This window comes from Manacus candei, unplaced genomic scaffold (assembly GCF_025592945.1).
Source record: "Manacus candei isolate 608988 ecotype Guabito, Panama unplaced genomic scaffold, ASM2559294v1 h1tg000051l, whole genome shotgun sequence".
Classification (NCBI taxonomy): domain Eukaryota; kingdom Metazoa; phylum Chordata; class Aves; order Passeriformes; family Pipridae; genus Manacus; species Manacus candei.
The window spans coordinates 4240908-4261082 of NW_026138099.1; the positions used below are offsets into that span (position 1 = coordinate 4240908).

At 42.2% G+C, this 20175-nt stretch overlaps 1 protein-coding gene across 1 annotated transcript; it reads right to left on the reverse strand.

Annotated features, from left to right (window-relative positions):
* Positions 1-4242: 4242 nt before the first annotated feature.
* On the reverse strand, positions 4243-6775 carry LOC127477282 (uncharacterized). Its single transcript, XM_051801427.1, has 2 exons — positions 6532-6775; positions 4243-6150 (listed from the first exon to the last, which is right to left on the reverse strand). The coding sequence occupies exon 2, from the start codon at positions 6148-6150 to the stop codon at positions 4249-4251; it is 1902 nt and encodes a 633-aa protein (XP_051657387.1). The 5' UTR covers positions 6532-6775; the 3' UTR covers positions 4243-4248.
* Positions 6776-20175: the final 13400 nt, after the last annotated feature.

A 20175-nucleotide genomic window follows, 5' to 3' on the forward strand; every position in this document is an offset into this window, starting at 1 on the left:
ATCTATAATCATGCATTAGAGAAGGAATAATAACAAAAGCAGCCTAGAGCAAAGTATTCTGGTAAGAAAGAGTAAATTTTTACCCTGCTCTCTCTGCCAGCATTTCCCAGAAGGGTCGTGATTCAAGACCAAGTTGGATGGGGCTCTGAGCTGCTTGGTCTAGTGGAAGGTCTCCCTGTGCATGTGTGCTGGTTTAAAAGTTAACCAGCAGGGGGAATGAACCCAACTCAAAGGAGAGATTATAAGTCAGAATAACAATTTATTAAAATAATACAGTAAGTACAATAATACAAACAAACAATTGGTCTCAACCCACAAAAACCCAAATGTGTAACCCAGTACCCTGGGGCCTGAACAAAGTGGTGTTCCTTGGGCCCTGTTTGAGTCCAAAGTAAAGGGAGAGGGGAAGAACCTGCTGGTGGGAGAGCTGCTGCAGTCTGGCCAGAACTGGTGATCGCAGTCCAGTGGTGGTCTAAGTCTGGTTGAGAGCGATGAGATGCAGCCGTCCTCTGGATCCCACGAGTGGGTTGAAAAATGTTCCAAAACTCCAAGATTATATATCCTCCAGTTCAGGCAGGAATGCTTGGTACTCTCCTCAGGGCGGGGAGTTCACAAAGGGTGTGAGGACAGAAACATCCTTCAATCTCACAGGCCTCTTAACACCTAGTTTATAGCCTGAGGAGTCAGGCTCTATGGGCAGAGGGTGCGAATAGTCTATTGACAACAATAGTCTAGTTTCTGGGAAATGACATGGAAGGCTATAGAATACAGTTTTGGGTTACACCCACCATGCTCTATGGGCAGAGGGTGCGAATGGTCTATTGACAACAATAGTCTAGTTTCTGGGAAATGACATGGAAGGCTATAGAATACAGTTTTGGGTTACACCCACCATGATGAACTGATCTCAGCTGTCCTAACTAGGACATTATCCACCCCTTATTCTATGCCATCCATGTCATGCCCAAATTAACCCCCTTTAAAAACTATATCCCTTTAAAACTATATACATCTATCTATCTATCTATATATATATATATATACAATGAAACATTACAGACCATTCTCACTCAAAATTAGGTCCCCTTGTGGTACACAACGTGTCTCCCCATCTTTTTGCATTACCCACCAGGTGGAACCAGGTCCCTGAGCAAAAACAATCCCTCGGATGGGTTTGCCTTTGCTTGAGGTGGGACTAATCCAAACAGTCTTCCCTAACATTCCTCTCATATGTACCACGGGGACTTTATCTCCATCTACAGTATGCAAAAGTTCTGATTGGGCAGGGCCAGCTCGATTGATGGAACCTCGGGTGTTGACCAACCAGGTGGCCTTTGCTAAATGCAGCTCCCAGTGTTTGAGAGTCTCCCCACACAGTGCCTTCAGAGTGGTTTTCAGCAGTCCGTTGCACCGCTCAACTTTTCCAGCAGCTGGTGCATGGTAGGGGATATGATACACCCACTCAATGCCGTGCTCTTTGGCCCAGGTGTCTACGAGGCCATTCTTGAAATGGGTCCCATTATCAGACTCAATTCTCTCCGGGGTGCCGTGTCGCCACAGGACTTGTTTTTCAAGGCCCAGGATGGTATTCCGGGCAGTGGCATGAGGCACGGGGTATGTCTCCAACCATCCAGTGCTTCCTTCTACCATGGTCAGTACGTAGTGCTTACCCTGGCGGGTTTTGGGGAGCGTGATGTAGTCAACTTGCCAGGCTTCCCCATACCTGTACTTTGACCACCGTCCACCATACCATAGAGGCTTCACCCGCTTGGCCTGCTTGATGGCAGCACATGTCTCACAGTCATGGATGACCTGTGAGACAATGTCCTTGGTTAAGTCCACCCCTCGGTCACGAGCCCATCTGTATGTTGCATCTCTCCCCTGGTGACCGGAGGCGTCATGGGCCCATCGAGCCAGAAATAATTCTCCTTTGTGCTGCCAATCCAGATCTACCTGAGAGACTTTAATCCTGGCAGCTCGGTCCGCCTGCTCGTTGTTATGATGCTCCTCATTAGCCCGTTTCTTGCCTACATGAGCGTCTACGTGACGGACCTTCACACTCAGCTTCTCTACCCGGCCAGCGATGTCCTGCCACATCTCCGCCGCCCAGATGGGTTTCCCTTGGCGCTGCCAGTTGGCCTTTTTCCATCGCTCCAGCCATCCCCATAGAGCATTGGCCACCATCCATGAGTCAGTGTAGAGATAGAGTCTTGGCCACTTCTCTCGTTCAGCTATATCCAAAGCCAACTGAACGGCTTTAAGCTCTGCAAACTGACTTGACCCACCTTGTCCTTCAGTCGCTTCTGCAACTTGCCGTGTGGGACTCCATACAGCTGCCTTCCATTTTCGGTTTGTCCCTACAATGCGGCAGGAGCCATCCGTGAAGAGCACATATCGCCTTTCATCTGCTGGTAGCTTGTCATATGGTGGGGCCTCCTCAGCACGTGTCACCTTCTCCTCCTCTTCTTCAGAGGATAGTCCGAAACTCTCACCTTCGGGCCAATTGGTGATAATTTCCAGAATCCCAGGGCGATTAGGATTCCCTATCCGGGTTCGCTGCGTGATCAGAGCCATCCACTTACTCCATGTGGCATCGGTGGCATGATGTGTGGAAGGAACTCTTCCCTTGAACATCCAGCCCAGCACTGGTAGTCGGGGTGCCAGGAGGAGCTGCGCTTCGGTGCCGATTACTTCTGAGGCAGCTCGAACTCCTTCATAGGCAGCCAGGATCTCTTTCTCAGTTGGTGTATAGCTGGCTTCAGATCCTTTGTATCCCCGACTCCAGAATCCTAGCGGTCGTCCTCGGGTCTCCCCAGGCACTTTCTGCCAGAGGCTCCAAGAAGGGCCATTCTCCCCGGCTGCGGTGTAGAGCACGTTCTTCACGTCCTGTCCTGTCCTTACTGGCCCAAGGGCTACCGCATGGGCAATCTCCTGTTTAATTTGTTCAAAGGCTTGTTGTTGTTCGGGGCCCCACTGGAAATCATTTTTCTTCCGTGTCACAAGGTAGAGAGGGCTTACAATCTGACTATACTCGGGGATATGCATCCTCCAAAAGCCCACAGCGCCTAGGAAAGCCTGTGTTTCCTTCTTGCTGGTTGGTGGGGACATGGCTGCTATTTTGTTAATCACCTCCATTGGAATTAGACGGCGTCCATCTTGCCACTTCACTCCTAGGAACTGAATTTCCTGAGCAGGTCCCTTGACCTTACTCCGTTTAATGGCAAAACCGGCTCTTAGGAGAATCTGGATTATCTTCTCTCCTTTCTCGAAGACTTCGCCCGCTGTGTTCCCCCATACAATGATGTCATCAATGTACTGTAGGTGCTCTGGAGCCTCACCCTTTTCCAGTGCAGTCTGGATCAGCCCATGGCAAATGCTGGGACTGTGTTTCCACCCCTGAGGCAGTCGATTCCAGGTGTACTGCACACCTCTCCAAGTGAAAGCAAATTGTGGCCTGCACTCCGCTGCCAAAGGAATGGAGAAAAAGGCATTGGCTATGTCAATGGTGGCATACCACTTGGCTTCCTTGGACTCCAACTCGTACTGGAGCTCCAACATGTCCGGCACAGCAGCACTCAGGGGTGGTGTGACTTCATTGAGTCCACGGTAATCCACCGTCAGCCTCCACTCTCCGCTGGACTTACGCACTGGCCATATAGGGCTATTAAAGGGTGAGCGAGTCTTGCTGACCACCCCCTGGGTCTCCAGTTCACGGATCATCTTTTGTATAGGGGTCACAGAGTCTCGGTCGGTGCGGTATTGCCGACGGTGCACTGTTGCTGTGGCTATCGGTACCAATTGTTCTTCAACCTTCAGCAGTCCCACAGCAGAGGGGTCCTCTGAGAGACCAGGCAAGGTGTTCAACTGTCTGATTTCCTCCGTCTCCACAGCAGCTATGCCAAAAGCCCAACGAAGTCCTTTTGGGTCTTTGAAATACCCACTCCTCAGGTAATCTATGCCAAGGATACACGGGGCCTCTGGACCAGTCACGATGGGGTGTCTGTGCCATTCCTTCCCAGTCAGGCTCACTTCAGCTTCCAGTACAGTCAGCTGTTGGGATCCCCCTGTCACCCCAGAAATGGAGATGGATTCTGCCCCTACGTATCTTGATGGCATTAATGTACATTGTGCACCAGTGTCCACTAAAGCCTTATATCTTTGTGGCTCTGATGTGCCAGGCCACCGAATCCACACAGTCCAATAGACTCGATTGTCCCTCTCCTCTACCTGGCTAGAGGCAGGGCACCCCTAGTCCTGGTCATGGTACTCATTGTGCTCTTCTTGTGGGTATGACCTGGAGGTCCCTTCAAGAGGATCAGACGTATCATCATTCCTGTACCGTCTGGAGTCTTGCCCACGAGAGACTGGAGCAACGTTCACCCTTGAAGAGTTCTTTATGGTATTTGTTCCTCTTTTCAGTTCACGTACCCGGGCTGCTAAGGAAGAGGTGGGTTTCCCATCCCACTTCCTCATATCTTCTCCGTGCTCACGGAGGTAAAACCATAGATCGCCACGTGGAGTGTACCTTCTCTCCTTAGCTGGGGGACGCTGGCTCCTGATAGCAGAGACTCTTGTTTGTCCTGGCGAGATATGGAAAATCCCTTCCTTAATCTCTTCTCTTAGCTTCTGGTGTCCCTCTTCAATTTTCTCTTCCAGGCTTCGGACGTGTTCAGCCAGTTTGGTTTCCACAGATGAGACGTGGGCTCGTAATGGGGCGGTGACAGTGTCTTCATAAATCCTGAGTTTGCTAACCAATGCTCCCACCTTGTCCTCTCCCTCCCTCCATTGCAGCGTTGCTAAGTAGCGGGAATACATTTCTGGCCCGAGTCGTGCAAACTTTAACCACATTTGGGAGGTGCACTGTACACCATCTGGACTCTTAGGGAATCTTTCATCCTCTGAAAAGATTATCTCCAGTACAGCTAACTCCCTTAAGCACCGGATACCTTGTTCCATCGTGTTCCACTGTCCTTGCTGTACGTGGAGGTCCTCCTTGCAAAGGTATCTCTCCCTCACACTGGACAACAGTCGCCGCCAGAGGCTGAGAGTTTCCTGCCTCCTTCCAATCCCCTGATCAATGACTACATCTCGAGACAGGGATCCCAGCTGTCTGGCTTCACTCCCATCTAGGATCGTATCGTTAGCTGCGGCATCCCAGATTCGGAGCAGCCAGGTCAGAATGGACTCGTTCGCCTGTCGTGTGAACTCTCTCCGGAGCTCACGTAGCTCACCCAGGGATAGGGACCGAGTGATTATTTCTGGCTCTGTCTCCTCCGGTGGATGTGAAGGTCCCGCCTCTTCGTCATCATTTGCTATGCGAACTGATTTAGTCTTTGATTTCCTTTTCTGGACAGGGGCGACTGCTATTGGTTTTGTTTGTTCTTCTGGCTCCTCGATGGTTTGTGTGGACACGGTGCTGGTTGGTTCATTTCTTTCTCCCTCTGACTCAGCTGTGGTTTGGGTGGACGTGGTGTCTGCGGATTTGGTCCTTCTCTCCTCGCCCTGACAGTGCTGTATCATGTCAAGCAGTGCCCGGTAGGCAGTGGCCAGGGCCCAGCAGGTTGCTGTGAGCTGGCCATCTCTGGAGCTGCCAGAGCATTTTTCCTTCACCAGTCTTATCATGCTAACAGGATCCTGCAGTTGTTCAGGGGTGAATTTCCAGATCATTGGAGGAGAAAACTTTTCCAAATACTGGCTGATGTCCTCCCACTTCCCGTGCCACTCAGCATTATCTGCTCCCAGGGCAGGTGTCCAACCAACCTCCCTAAAAGGCACTTTTCTGACCCTAAACATGGTGTACACAGTACAGAGCAGACAGAGCAACACTAACAATAACATTATGCTGTCCTTAACATCAAAAGGGAACTCAATATTTTCAAAAACTGTTTTAGCAGGTCTGAAGGGGAAGAAGGAGGTGGGAGGCTGGAAACCATCCACCCCTGTTCCCCCAAAAAGCTGGATACGATTTTTAATGAGGCCCCAGAGGTAGCAACCCAAACCAGGACAGGCAAACAGGACTGAATACACATTTACAATGAAACTCATTGCTTCTGATGTTAGAATGACATAAACATAATATACTAATAAAGCAATTTGGATCCCTCTCCCTGGTCTTAAAGAGAGCATCAAAACAGGCAAATAATACGCCATCTGTGGAAATATGAACAGGCTCAAATACAACATCCATGTGAGTGCATCAAACAACATGGTGATCAGGGAGTTTCTATATTCAAATAGACAAATGCTTCAAATGAAATTGTGATTCTGACTTCTCTCTCTCTGCCCGACGTTTGGGCGCCAAAATGTGCTGGTTTAAAAGTTAACCAGCAGGGGGAATGAACCCAACTCAAAGGAGAGATTATAAGTCAGAATAACAATTTATTAAAATAATACAGTAAGTACAATAATACAAACAAACAATTGGTCTCAACCCACAAAAACCCAAATGTGTAACCCAGTACCCTGGGGCCTGAACAAAGTGGTGTTCCTTGGGCCCTGTTTGAGTCCAAAGTAAAGGGAGAGGGGAAGAACCTGCTGGTGGGAGAGCTGCTGCAGTCTGGCCAGAACTGGTGATCGCAGTCCAGTGGTGGTCTAAGTCTGGTTGAGAGCGATGAGATGCAGCCGTCCTCTGGATCCCACGAGTGGGTTGAAAAATGTTCCAAAACTCCAAGATTATATATCCTCCAGTTCAGGCAGGAATGCTTGGTACTCTCCTCAGGGCGGGGAGTTCACAAAGGGTGTGAGGACAGAAACATCCTTCAATCTCACAGGCCTCTTAACACCTAGTTTATAGCCTGAGGAGTCAGGCTCTATGGGCAGAGGGTGCGAATAGTCTATTGACAACAATAGTCTAGTTTCTGGGAAATGACATGGAAGGCTATAGAATACAGTTTTGGGTTACACCCACCATGCTCTATGGGCAGAGGGTGCGAATGGTCTATTGACAACAATAGTCTAGTTTCTGGGAAATGACATGGAAGGCTATAGAATACAGTTTTGGGTTACACCCACCATGATGAACTGATCTCAGCTGTCCTAACTAGGACAGCATGGCAAGGGGGTGGAACTAGACAATCTTTAAGGTCCTTTCCAACACAAACCATTCTAAGTTTCTATTGTTCTATGATTAATGTTCTATGTCTCCAGAATGAAATTTTTATCTGTAAGTAAATTGGCGGTAACCGTTTGGTGGTTCTCTCTGGCTTACTGCCTTTATGGAGTCCTCTTTTCCTATGAGTTATTAGCTACAGTTCTGAATGCTCATACTGTGTTTTCTGGGCCTGCCAAGATTATTACTGAGAGTGCTACATAAAGGAACTGTTAAGTATGGTGCTAGTGATGACATTGGTTCAAAACTCTGAAATCAGGAATAAATTGCTTTTCAGAACATTTTCTCCTGTCCTCAACTAACTTACCTGGAGTTTTACTAACATTAGCAAGCCTGATCTGACAAGAGTTTCCTTTAGATTCTACATCCTAGTAGTGAATCCCACCCTTTACCCTACCAAAAGAGATAAAAACGTGCAAGGTGATTGGAAGGATAAAATTAAAAGAGATTTGACTGTTGATCTCACACTCTTCTGATACCTACACAATCTCTCCTTTCTTTCTTTTTTTTTCCCCTCCACATCTCTATGTATCGGGAGCTCCTGAAAAGCTACAGGGGTCAAATGTTCCAGTTAGGAGCTGCATGTGGGGTCTCACGAAAGACTCAATCACCTGAATATTGAACAAGTCCTTTGGCATACCAGCAATTAGTACAAAGACAAAGCCATCCAGCTCAGAGTAGCTATCCATGAGAAGATTTTGATGTTGCAGAAGGATGAATATATCAAAAGAAAATATCTTTAACACCCATGCCCTTTCTGGGTTTATGCTTCCTGATGAAGAGTGAAGTGCAAGCAATGGAAGAATATGTGCTGAAACCTGAATTATGTTGTCAGTGATGCTGACGGAAGAAGTCTGCAGCCCCTTCCCTAGAATGTGTTCCTGGCACCAAAACTCAGCTGCAGCTCCAAAGAAACCTTGCTGAGAAGGAGTGTGGTGAAAATGTGAATGAACACTGTCAGAGAGGAGAGCAAGCCCAATGCTTTGAGTTCTGGTCAGTCTGATTCTTTCCTGCTCACAGCTACTGAATGTATCTCTTGTCTAGGGCTTTTTTCATACAGGAATTTCCTGAGTATTGTTCCTTCCAAGCAGCTGGGTCCTTTACAACTGCTTTTACATGCAACACTACCAAGAAAACTACAAAACTACAAAACTGCATTCTCATATATGACAGATAGTTGTTCAGTATGTGGATTTGCCACAGAATGAATTCCTCTGATATTAAATGATATCCATTCACAGCTCATCTATAATGAAATAGTTGGTTCCGGTAATGCTGTTTAGGAGGTGACAGGAACAGCAGTGCGTGAAAAACCAACAGTGCTTGAAGAAGCTATCTGATGGATTAATTTTTGTTCTCTGAGAGGTGGGTGGAAAATAAATATTAGTCTTGAGAAGAGATCAACTCAAGCTCAGTTTGTAATGTACACATAAAACAGGTAGCAGTGCACTGCAACTATCTATAACTGCAGTCAGAAGGATAATTTCAGCCCTTATAGGCTTGGCATTACTTGTTTTTCTGTAGGCAGTATGGATTGTACAGCGTCACAGACATGAGTGCAAGCTAGTAACGTAAATAACCACTCACAGTCTCTAGATGACTTGTATCGCATTTGCTGAAGTTCATCATAGTGTTCCTATACCTCTTAGCCAGACTAAAGTGAATCTGTGTGTTTCTATTTCTGCTGCAATCATACCTTTGAGTGCAAAGCAACCTTAATGATCTGTCTCTAGGGGACTGCAGAGCCAGCCAAGAGACTACAGGTTTTGTTTTCAGCTCCATCATGATTTTATATAGTGAGTTGGGGCACATCCTGTATCTCAATGTCTTTACTTCAGAGATTAGGGGAATACTGTAATTACTTCCCTGATTCTTTGGAGTGGTGTAAAGTAAGTGCTGTTGAGATGCTCAGAGAAATGTTTGATAGTGCATATAAAAAAGACACAGATTATGTCCCAGTACAGTAGTATAGAAATGAGAGTTCTGAACTAAATTCCCTTTGAGAGTAAGTATTGAAGCAACAATGACACATTGTTGTCCAAGAACTATTGAGGGAAGTTGATAGCTGAATAAAAGCGATATCGGTTATGATTGGGCATTTAGAATCATGTTTCTAAGTAGAAGAATCATGTTGTGTCTGATTTTTTAGATAGGCATCTTGAGCAAAATCTATGTGCCAAAGAACTTGTCTGTAGTTCATATTCTTCCTCAGCTATTTTGGTGTATCCAATAAAAGATGCTATCTTTTGTCTGTAAACCATGCCTTACTAGGACAGAGTATGTTATTTTAGCAAAAGCCAAAGGGACTTCAGGGTTAGAGTGCCTGTAAGAATTGGAGCAGTGGGGTGTTCATAAGCAAGAATGTTGAACAGAACCTTTTTCCAAGACAAACTGTGTGTGGTGGAGATGAGTCTTGTTAGAATTTATAACATCTGTGATTATTAGAGATAATAAAATGTAAAGCTACCAAGCCAAAGAGCCAGAAGTTGGAGAAGGACTCTTTTTTCAGTGATAACAGTTAGCCTAACAAAATACTTACCTAAAATCCTATTTTTGCATGTTTCTTTGGATCATTAAGTCTACAGCACAGCTATAACTGAGATTTATTCTCATTACTGATTAAACCACAGAGATTGACTTAGTGAGTGTTAATTGCCACAACAGTCTTGGTTTTATGTGCTGCAGTGAGCAATTGCAGTAGGTGCAAAAGGTAAGTGCAACCTACTGTAAGAAGCAGCCTTGTTAATAATGCTATACCACTCTACATTCAATGACATTGTGTGTCTTTCTTTGAGAAAATACTTAAAAACTGAAATATCCCACCTACTCTGACCTGGACTGCTGGATGTACTACTTAAAGCATGAGTCACTTGAAACATAATGCAGCAGACTGCTGAGGGAGCAGCAATCCTTCAGTGGAATGGATTCTTTCAGGACAAAGTAACTGGGGCAGTCTAAATGGCTGCACACTCTTTTGAAGACAAGACTGTCCTCTCATGGTGGAAAGTGCCTCCTATTGCCAGCTTAAAGAAAGAAAAAGCTGGCAAGTCAAAGGTCACAAAAACTAAGAAGACGAAGTTGTAAACCGATTTCAGCTTACAGAATCACAGAATATTCTGAGCTAGAAGTAACTTATAAAGTTCGTCTTAGGCATGATCACCTTAAGTGCTGTCATTATCTGACACCAGAAGAAGATTCTTTTATGAAAGTAGTAACAAGATTTTAATTTTTTTTCTATTGAAAGAGTGGACTAAAGTGTAACATCAAAGATGGTAAAATATAATAATGAAATGATATACCTGTATGTGTTTCTGTAATGTTTTATGGCACTTCCGTGATTTGTTATCTGCCTATCTCCTTAATACTTTATCTAAGTTAGCATTCCCACTTACCTATTAATTTTGTGTTGCTGTTTTTAAACATCTAACACCCTGATACCAGTTCCACTGAAAGAAATCAAGACAGGTTGGATACTGTGCCAGGCAGGTAGGACTTGGACACTGTACCACAGTGTGCCTATGGATGCAGATTAATAAAAACGTATATTGTTTGTCAGGATAACGTATGCTTTTCCAGTTATATAAAACTCTGAGGGTGGTAAAAGCCTCCAGATTTAGAGCCTTCTGAACTGATAATTTTTTCTAGCAGCTGTGGAGCAGAGCAAGCACCCTTTAAAGGCACAGTGTGAGTATTTTTCTAGAGCATTGTCAAGAAGAATGTTAGGTCTCAGTGCATCATCAGCATGCAACACTGCTTGTGAGGTACAGTATATACATACTGAAATGTTGCTGTTGACTCCTCTCAGAAATATCTAATTACATTTGAATGATATCTTTGTCAAATCTCTTTTAATTGGACATTACTATAGTGCTGAATATATCCACATTGCCATCCGTGCGCCTATGAAATCATGTAATTCTTGCTGTGGTGAATAAACACAAAGCTTTGTATTAGTTTGGTTTCACAAGAAACTTTGTCCTTCCCCACTAGAATTTGTAACTCCTTTTTCACTGTTCTACCTATCTGGAGCTTTTTTCTCTACTCATATTGGTGTCTTTGAGTGCTATTATGTGGAATGCTGCACCAAAATTAATTCAATTGGTTCATTTTCAAAAATACTCTAAACTCATTTACTTAGAGACTGGTTGCCAAAAGTCAAGAAAAACAATCTTTCTACTATTTCTGGCATGTAAATATAACTTTTTTATTTGTAGGATACTGAAATGAACCAAGATAAGGCAGCTCAAAACGACATCAGGATAATCTTATATTCCTCAAGAGAAAGTATAAAATTTATGTCCTTTTTGTCCCTTTGTTCTCATATGCTGTGTTTTGATCCAAAACCCTCTGCTCTATTTCTCCAACAAACTTGCTTATCAAAGAAAAATGTTAAATACTACTCCACACAGATGCAGGCATAGAAGTGATTTATGATTCTTAGATTTCCAAAGTGCTTTAGAAAGCAAAATTGTCCAAAGAACAGTTGAAGAACTGTTTGAACAAAGAACTGCTCCATAGAACAGTTAAACTTAGAAATCCTTCAGTTCAGCAGTATCCACACAAACCAGAATGAAATGTTAATATTTATGTGGCCTGAAAGTCTGCCTATTGGGGAATGTCATCAGCAATAGTCCCATTCAGATACATTTCAGGGTTCTTTTCATGTACCTGCCAGGTACCTTAAGTGCCTTTGTAGTTGCATATTTGTCACTCTTTATCCTGTTTTTGTTCAGGTCATATGTTCCTTAATGAATTTTTTTGGTGTAATTCTGAAACTCTGGAAACACTTAGGCATAGTCTGATATTCTGCATTCTGACTTGTTATACCAACTAGAGACGTACCTTCCTGAAACTTAGGCTATATTACCAGACTCGGTTTTGGTGGAATAAATCTAACAGACTTTCTCATTCAATAGTTAATGTTGAATATGAACAACAATATCAACTGAATACAACTCACCTTTTTCTTTTTGTTTTTTGTTTGTTTGTTTTGTCCCATGGTATGCATTTCTGCAAGGTAGGAGCATGTGTATGTCTCTGTGTGTGTGTATTCTTGACGGAGCACAAAGACTTCCATAAATTTTATTAACTTCTCTTTGAGGCATTAGAATCTCTGTCATTCTGAAAAATATCTTGAAAATTGTTCAAAAGCCAAGAGCTAACTTGTTTTTGAAATATCACTAGAGACACCAATGATACCTCTTTCTCTGAGAAGAAAGGAATATATATATATAAGCTGACAGAATTCCCCCAAACTGCACTTTTCCAAAGTATAGAATTTTAGAGTGAAGAATAATTGGAAGGTCAAGTGTCACAGCAGGTCTCAGTCAATTCTGAATATTTCAGAATAAATATACATGCATTTTAAACAAACATGTTGATTTGCTTTTCTCCTCCTTTTATGTACTCCTTCCTTCTTGTCTTGCAAAACTCCTTATTCATTTCCTAGGAAAAGCCCTTCTTACAAAAACGCATTGGGAAGCAGGTAGTCATTCTTAGAGCTGTCAGCAACTGCAACTCTGAAACCAGAGCTGAGAAATTCAAAGGAGAGAACAAGGAAAGGAAAGGAACCCTATAAACAATTAATGTGAAATTATTTTTTTTTTTAAATTTGCTTGTGCAAAGTCAAAAACATCCTTTTTTTTTCCAGGACAGCACTGTATTTCCAACTGTGATTCATGACATTTCTCACTGTACACAGGTTTATTTATTTCCCTTTTCTTCAGTAATATGTGCCCAGTGTTTTTTCCTCCCATATGTTCACCAGCTATGAACAGCAGCCTGAGAGACTCTGCAGCATCCCTCACCTTCTCACTTGCTAAGGCCATCAACCACATTCTCAAAAGGCAAAGCAGTTGTTGTCAAGGCTACCTGTGATAAGACGTTGTTTTTCTTTCCCTGCCTGGTTTTCTGTGTGTAATGTGTTAATTTGAAGGAGGATTTGTGCCCTGTATTTATCAAAAATATTACAGCAGGGAGCCTAGATGAGCTGTCACATGTCTGCTGCGTTTGGGTTATGTGAGGGAGTAAGCAGCTGGAAGTCACAATGTGCAGGCTGGTCCCTAACCCCTATTTCCATTCTTACTGTCTCTGCCTCTCCCAGATATTGAGGAGGTGCTCAAATGTGTCATAAATAGCATACAGGTGCTGCACAGAGAAAGAATTTTGCATACATTTAGGGTTTGGTTGGATAGATCATTCCCAAATCTGGTTAGAGCTTTAGATACTCTTATTTTTGGTCGTGGTTCTCCTGTTACCTTTGAGATGCAGCACAATGTGACCTTATAGTGATAAGAGCTCACTGTGGCTTTTACTTAGAAGCTGAGCTGGTGGGCTGTGTGTGACCTTTAAAACAATGAAAAAAGGTTTTTCCCTCATTTCTTTGGAAAGACATACCTGTTGTTGATGTCAATATCAACTTAGGTTTGGGCTAACTGCAGTTCCACGGATAAGTACAGGAAGGCCAGTTCCTACTTTTTGGAATCATGCTGGCAAACCTGTGATGAAATGGGCTCATTTTCGTTTTTCAGTTTGACTAATCGGCAAACTATTTATCTGTTGTTTTTCCTTTAATCATTCCTCATTCTTCTCAAGACCAATCTAATAAATTCCAGTCTTCATTTTTGTTTCAGGTTGTTGGGCTTATTTTGAACTAAGACTTGGGCTGAAAATTTGCAATAATATGGGTGGAGAAATTGCAAAGAAAACTCTGTAAAGCTAAAAACCTCTTTTACTCTCAGTTTTTCTTTAAACTAACACTTCTGTCAGTATTCAGCAACTAGATATCACTTCTGTAGGTGCTTAAGTAGAAGAAAAAAGAAATCTGGTTTACTTTATCTCCTCTCGCACATGATTCTTCTAAATTTCAGTGGTTTTAATTGTTTATTTAAGATAGAAAGGTTTTTTATTACTGAAACTGCATTTATTTCTTACTGATCCTGGGGGAAAGAAGGAAGGATTGTTTACATGTTCACTTGCTTCATTCTATACACAAATTAGGTTTCACTTCAGAGATGCAAGTTCCCTGCAGTTAGTGTGCATATCTTTCTACTCTTGCTATTTAAGAGATGAAAAAATAGTGGCAAACCTTCTCCCACAATAAGAAATTAAAAACAATCCATGTCCTTAATCTTCTGTTCAATTTCCAGGAGTTAATGCAATCCAAAGGCTACAATTGTAACAGAATTTTAACAGAGACACCTTGTTCTCGCATTAAGTTTTTCTGTTTCTATTTACTTTCCTTTATGTAAACTCAGGTTCTCTATTGTGTTCTGCCAGCCAAACAGTACAATGCACCTGGAAAACAGTCAGTCATCATATGGGGAGCTTTCGTTCTAGTTCCACTTCCTGTACTTGGTCCCAGTGCGGGAGCAAGTTGTGTTAGCACAGGAACCTCCTCTTACCACACAGAGGCAACTGCTGCCATGCAATGTGCCATGTAGTGGAAAATGGCACACACATGACACAGGGCAGAATTTCCCAGCTGAAGCAGAGAGTAAAATGCAGTAAAATTGTGTTTAATGAAGCATGTTCTTTGCAGGTAGATAAATGGCTTTTAGCACAGAATCATAGAATTCTTTACATTTGAAATGACCCTTACGATCTTTAGTCCAATCATTGACCTAACACAGCCAGGTCCACCACTAAATCATGTCCCTAAGTGCCACATCTACATGTCTTTTAAATACCTCTGACTCTACCACTTCCCTGGACAGTGTGTTCCAATGTTTGTTAACTCTTTCCATGAAGAAATTTTTTCTAGTATCCACCTTGAGCCCATTTTCTCTTATCCTACCTAGCTACCTGGGAGAAGAGACTGACTCTCGCCTTGCTACATCCTCCTTTCAGGTGGTTGTAGAGATCATTAAGACCCCCCTGAGCCTCCTTTTCTCCAGGCTAAACAAGTCCAGCTCCCTCAGTTGCTCCTTATCAGACTTATGCTCCAGATCTTTCACCCGCTTATCTTTTCCAAAGATGATGACAAAATTTTATGAACTAGAAGATTTTATAAATCAAAACTCACAATGACCATGTCTTATGCAAAACCCATAAAAAGACTCGGAAATGCTTAAACTAAAATTGTTAGTTTTTCAGAACTTCTGAGCGCCCTCTTCTATCATAATTTTTTTTCTTGTTTCAAGAACCACAAATCATAACAAAGGAAACTAAAGAACATGAAGTAAGATCAAGTTTGCAGAGTCCACAAACTTCCTCAAAAAATGATTTGCTGTGCAAAACCAACAAGGAATTGAAAATCACTGTTCTAATTCTACCACAGATTGTGACAAAAAAATCTGTCTGTGCAGGAAGTCCTTCAAAGAAGGAGGAAATTTTTGCATTTTCCTAGTCTTTTTTATTTCTTCTTTTAATTGATACTGTGAGTTGATTGGGTGAAAATTCAGATATGTGGATCTTTCCCATGTAGATGATGTTCTTAAAGATAGACTTTTCCTCTTCAGAAGACCCATATTGGTATTCCTTGTTGATTTTGTTTGTTCCAACTTTCCTGGGGTACCCAGCAACCTACAGAGATAAACAGAAAGCTAGAGCCTGCAATCCCAGCTTTCTTTCTTTCAGAGCGCTTGAACTCAGTAATGTCCAAAGTCCTGCCAACCTCTTCTGACACCTCTTCTCTCAGGTGGGCTGCAAAAGGCCTGGAAGCATAGAAAACTGACAATTTGATTTTCTAACACCAGACAGTGAACAAATAGCTACAATGGAAATAACTGCAAGAGAAACAGCTAAGATATTTTCATGCAGATTCTTGTTTTTTTTCATTGTATCTTTGGTAGTGCCAGTGCTATCTTTTCCTAATGGGTGAAACACAACACCCTAAAAGCTTTGTTCAGATTTGAGACTTTCTTTGTGTCTCTAAAACAGCTGTTTCAAAGTGTTTTAAACCATTGGGCTGCTGCCAGTCCTCAGTGTTTTTCTGGTTTCAAACACAGTTTTTACAAATTTAAAATTGAATGCCATTTCATACATTTCTGTGAACAGCTCACCATGACCTTAGACTAATGTTTTAGTGGAAATGTCAAACAGGAAAGGATTGTACTCTATGAATCTCTGCATTGAAATGCTCTTGGCACATATAGTAAATAATAGGGAAACAAATTATTTGCAGCATAATCACTTATCCTTTGTAGGAGACAGACTGGATTACAGTTTGTCTGTATAACTGTGATAGTGTAGTTGATTCAGTTAGTAGAATCGGCATGAATATTACTGATTTACATGGATATAAAATTATCGCTGATCAATACTCTGTGTGTTCCATAAATTACTCTAAAATCTACTCCCAGGACAATTATGAAACTTGAATGCTATGATGTTTTTTAACAAGCAGCTTTTTAATGACTTTGTCCAAGAAAAGTAAGTGTCTAGCACCTGGATGACCAGTATATTGCAGGATGGCAACGTCTTTAGAAAATCTCTGCACTACTTCACACTTAAGAGTGCAGAAGAGTTCAGACTTTGTGGTTGTTCTCCTCCTGCAGGTAGTTAAAATCAAAAACTAAAAATACTAGTTTTTATTTGCAGATGCCTGAATTCATTAGTGAAGAGGGAAATACAAGAAGGTGCGGCATTTTAATACTGTTAACAGGGTCTGTGATCCCAAGTCATTTTAACTGAATTGTACCAGCACAAGCCCTGACCTGCTGAAAGAAAAGTGTCTATTTTATGTGTTGGAGCAGTCTGAGGTGTATTTTAGGTGGTGATGTTTAGAAACTGTCTGTAAAAGCAAGCAGTGCTAATTGCACAGTGAAGTTTGCCAAGGTTGCAAGGAAATTCCCAGTGCATGTTACAGCAAATACCATCAAGACAATTAATCAGTGACTGGATGACAAGCACAAATAGGGTAACATTTTGTTATGTTAGTAATGCCATTTGCCAGAACCAAAATGGTCTGTCTGTTTGCTTCTCCCTGTTCTTGTGTAGAACACCCACACTTATAGTGGGAAACATTATATAGAAACTGAGAATGTTCACCACTCATGTTAGTGTGCAATCCCTTCTTCCCTATTTCAGTATCTGCCTCTGTGCTTTGTGCTCCCTTTCATTGTCCCCGTCAACTTAAAGAAATACATGCAGCCTTTGTCCTCTGTGCAGCTCTGTATGAAGTGCAAGTATGATATGGAACAGTTTTTCTGATTAAAAGAACAGAGTGTAAAAAGAGTTTAGGGAGGTAAACAAAAAGACCTGAAACAATCTCTACCCCTGATGACTTTATCAAAAGGCTTAAGTTCAGTTTTCTCACCCTTGCCAGGGATTGCAGCCCTGTGTAGAAGAAATATCTTTGTCCAGTGATGTATGAGCAAGTCACCTGATTCATTTAGTTAGAGATTCTTTCTCTGTAAAACTAACTCAACACGATATGGGCAACACTATGAATCCTTTGTGCACTGTGACTGAGGGAGAGTAGAGTCAAGTAATAAATCACTTCTCCAGTGTTTACCTAAATCATATGATAAGTCAATGCAAATAGAAGCATAAAAATAAATTAAAGATTTTAATTTTAAAATAAGAGCAACAACAACAATAAGTAATAATAATATCATCACATGTTCAATACCAAAAAACCTATGGTGTCCTAGTTCCAGCCAGGGCAGGGTTAATTTTTGCAGTAGCTGGGAGAGAACATGGCCAGGACATGGAGGTTATTCTATACTACCTCACATCATTGCTGGGGGGAGGGGGAAAGGACTCTCACCCAGGTAAAAGGAGTTCCTTCTGGTAGAGAAAATGTGGTGAAGGGAGACGAACAGTATTGTCTGTTATCAGGTTTTTTCTCCATGTGAATTGTTTCTCTTCTTATACCCTCTATTATTAGTATTGTTGCTGTTACTGTTCATTTTCTTACCTCATTGCTATTTCCAGTAAATTGGTCTTGTCTCAACCCATGATCTTTGCCTTTTGTGCCTCCAATTCTCAGCTGCAGCAGGAAGGGGTAGCGGAAGGGAGAGCAAGAGAGTGTGGCGTGATTTTGTAGAGTCTCAGTGGTGGCTCTGAACTGGGGAATACCATTCCTAAACCACAACACACTGTAATTCTGACATTTGAATTATATTACCTTCAGATCTTATTTGATTTGTCATACTAGTTGTCTACTGGTCTTCTCTATACCTTATTTGAATATGTGTCACATGTCTGTCTCTGTTTTATCTGTATATCAGCTGTGGTGCTTCATGGTGAACACTGTTGTTCAGCATGGTTTGTCATTATAATATTTCCAGTAAATAATATTTTATTTTGCTTACAGATTAAATTAGCCTTTCTGTCTTGGCATTTCTACTTTTGGAATTCTGCACTGTAAGCCATCCATCTAATTATTTTAAATAAAATGAGCCAGAATAGCCTCATTCTGTCCTTTCCTAAATGACAGACATAATGATTGAAGAGTAACCAGGTAATTATGATTTGAAATTAAAAAAGCTAATAATTTTTATCCTCTGTGATTATTATTACTTACCATCAGCCCACCTCATTTTCATTGTAACACTTCTGTTTCCATAGAGCCATCCTCTAGAGAAGTAGTAGAATTCCAAGAGACAGAAAAGGCAGGACAGGGAGTGGAATTAAACCTGACAACATTATGCTTCATGTCTTTACTTAATTTAGAAGATTAAAGTGAGTACTTTTAAAAATAAATTGACAAATTCAGTGTGTTCGTCCCAAAAGAAATAGTTTGTATTGATCTCTTTGGAGTCTACTAGACAAGAACCTGGAACTGCGTCCGAGAAATACTGTTGCCTACAAATCAGGAGGAAAAAAACTCCAGGCAAATTTAGTATAGATAAGATATAGAGCAGGTCTTTAATGAAGGCCTTCTGGCGCAAGGAGTACAAAGGTGCACACGTGTCCAGTGGTTTTACAATTTTGTGTATTATCCATCCAATCTGAGAACTCTCTGCTCTGAAATCTGCCCCCCTGGCACTCTGCCCCTGAATTGAATTGGAGGTCCTAAGACACTTTTCTTCCTCATCTTCACATCACGTACTGTCTTTGGAGCTTCTCCAAGATTCCAGGCTTGCAGGTTGCTTTGACTGTGATGGTATCTGGTTGTTCAGGCCTGGGGTGAGAATGTTCTTAAAGAGAAGGTGTTTACTACAGTCATACCTTGAAAGAAGCCTAAACGAGCCTAAAGAATTTAGAAAATTCAATATGAAATGGGAGAATAGGGTTTGGTAAGTGTTGACTACTATTCTAAAAATGTGAAAGACTATACAATTATACTAATAATCTATATTTACTATACCACTACTTTAAAATCTACAAAAAGCTAAAAATCCTAAACATTCTGAGCCATCAATACAAAATAAAGCTCAGCAACTGAACTTACACTCCTTTTTCCATTCTTGATGATGATACCAATGCCGTAATAAAAATGCAGGAGGAGATCTAGTTAGGATCTCTTCTGTCGATTCAACACAGCCCATGATAACAACTCTTTCTAGGCAGAAAAAGATGGGAGACAAAAGGCTTATGAGGACCTATGTTTGAATCTGGGACCTTTTGCTGATGAGACAAAGTCTCAATACCTTGCACCACCAGCAACTTCAAGCCAGGGTAGGCTATAAAGGAGAGATATTAGAGAGAGGGCATCTCCTTTCTCTTTCAGTCATACCAAGCCAATCCAAAAAATCCCTAGCAACAGGTAGTGGTGCAGCCCATGGCTACTGCACCATCCCTTGCCTTACAGAAGTTGCAGGGGAGCCCCCAGCCCCCCTTTACACCAAGGATGGGCCAGATTTCTCTGCCTGCCTAGGTGAAACACCAAGTGGAGGAAAACCCTCTGACATTTAGCCACTCCACAAAAGTGGAAAGCTTCCCAAGCCCTCCACCAAACAGATCCTCATACTGGCCTGCCTAGCCACTTCGGGGTCACATTTTTGCCCACGACTGGGGAAAAACAACTGACTTTCACAACACCAAGGGATCCCACAAGACAGTTGCACCCCAGTCTTAAACAAGTACTTCCTATTTCCGGAAAAAGACTTTTTACAGTTGCTAGCAAAATTAACCAAAAAGAGCTGCTCTTTAGCTTGCCTCAGTGAGTTGTTCCCAGA

Coding starts and splice junctions, on each gene's coding strand:
- LOC127477282 (XM_051801427.1), bottom strand. CDS start 6,150: ATGGCGTATTATTTGCCTGTTTTGATGCTCTCTTTAAGACCAGGGAGA.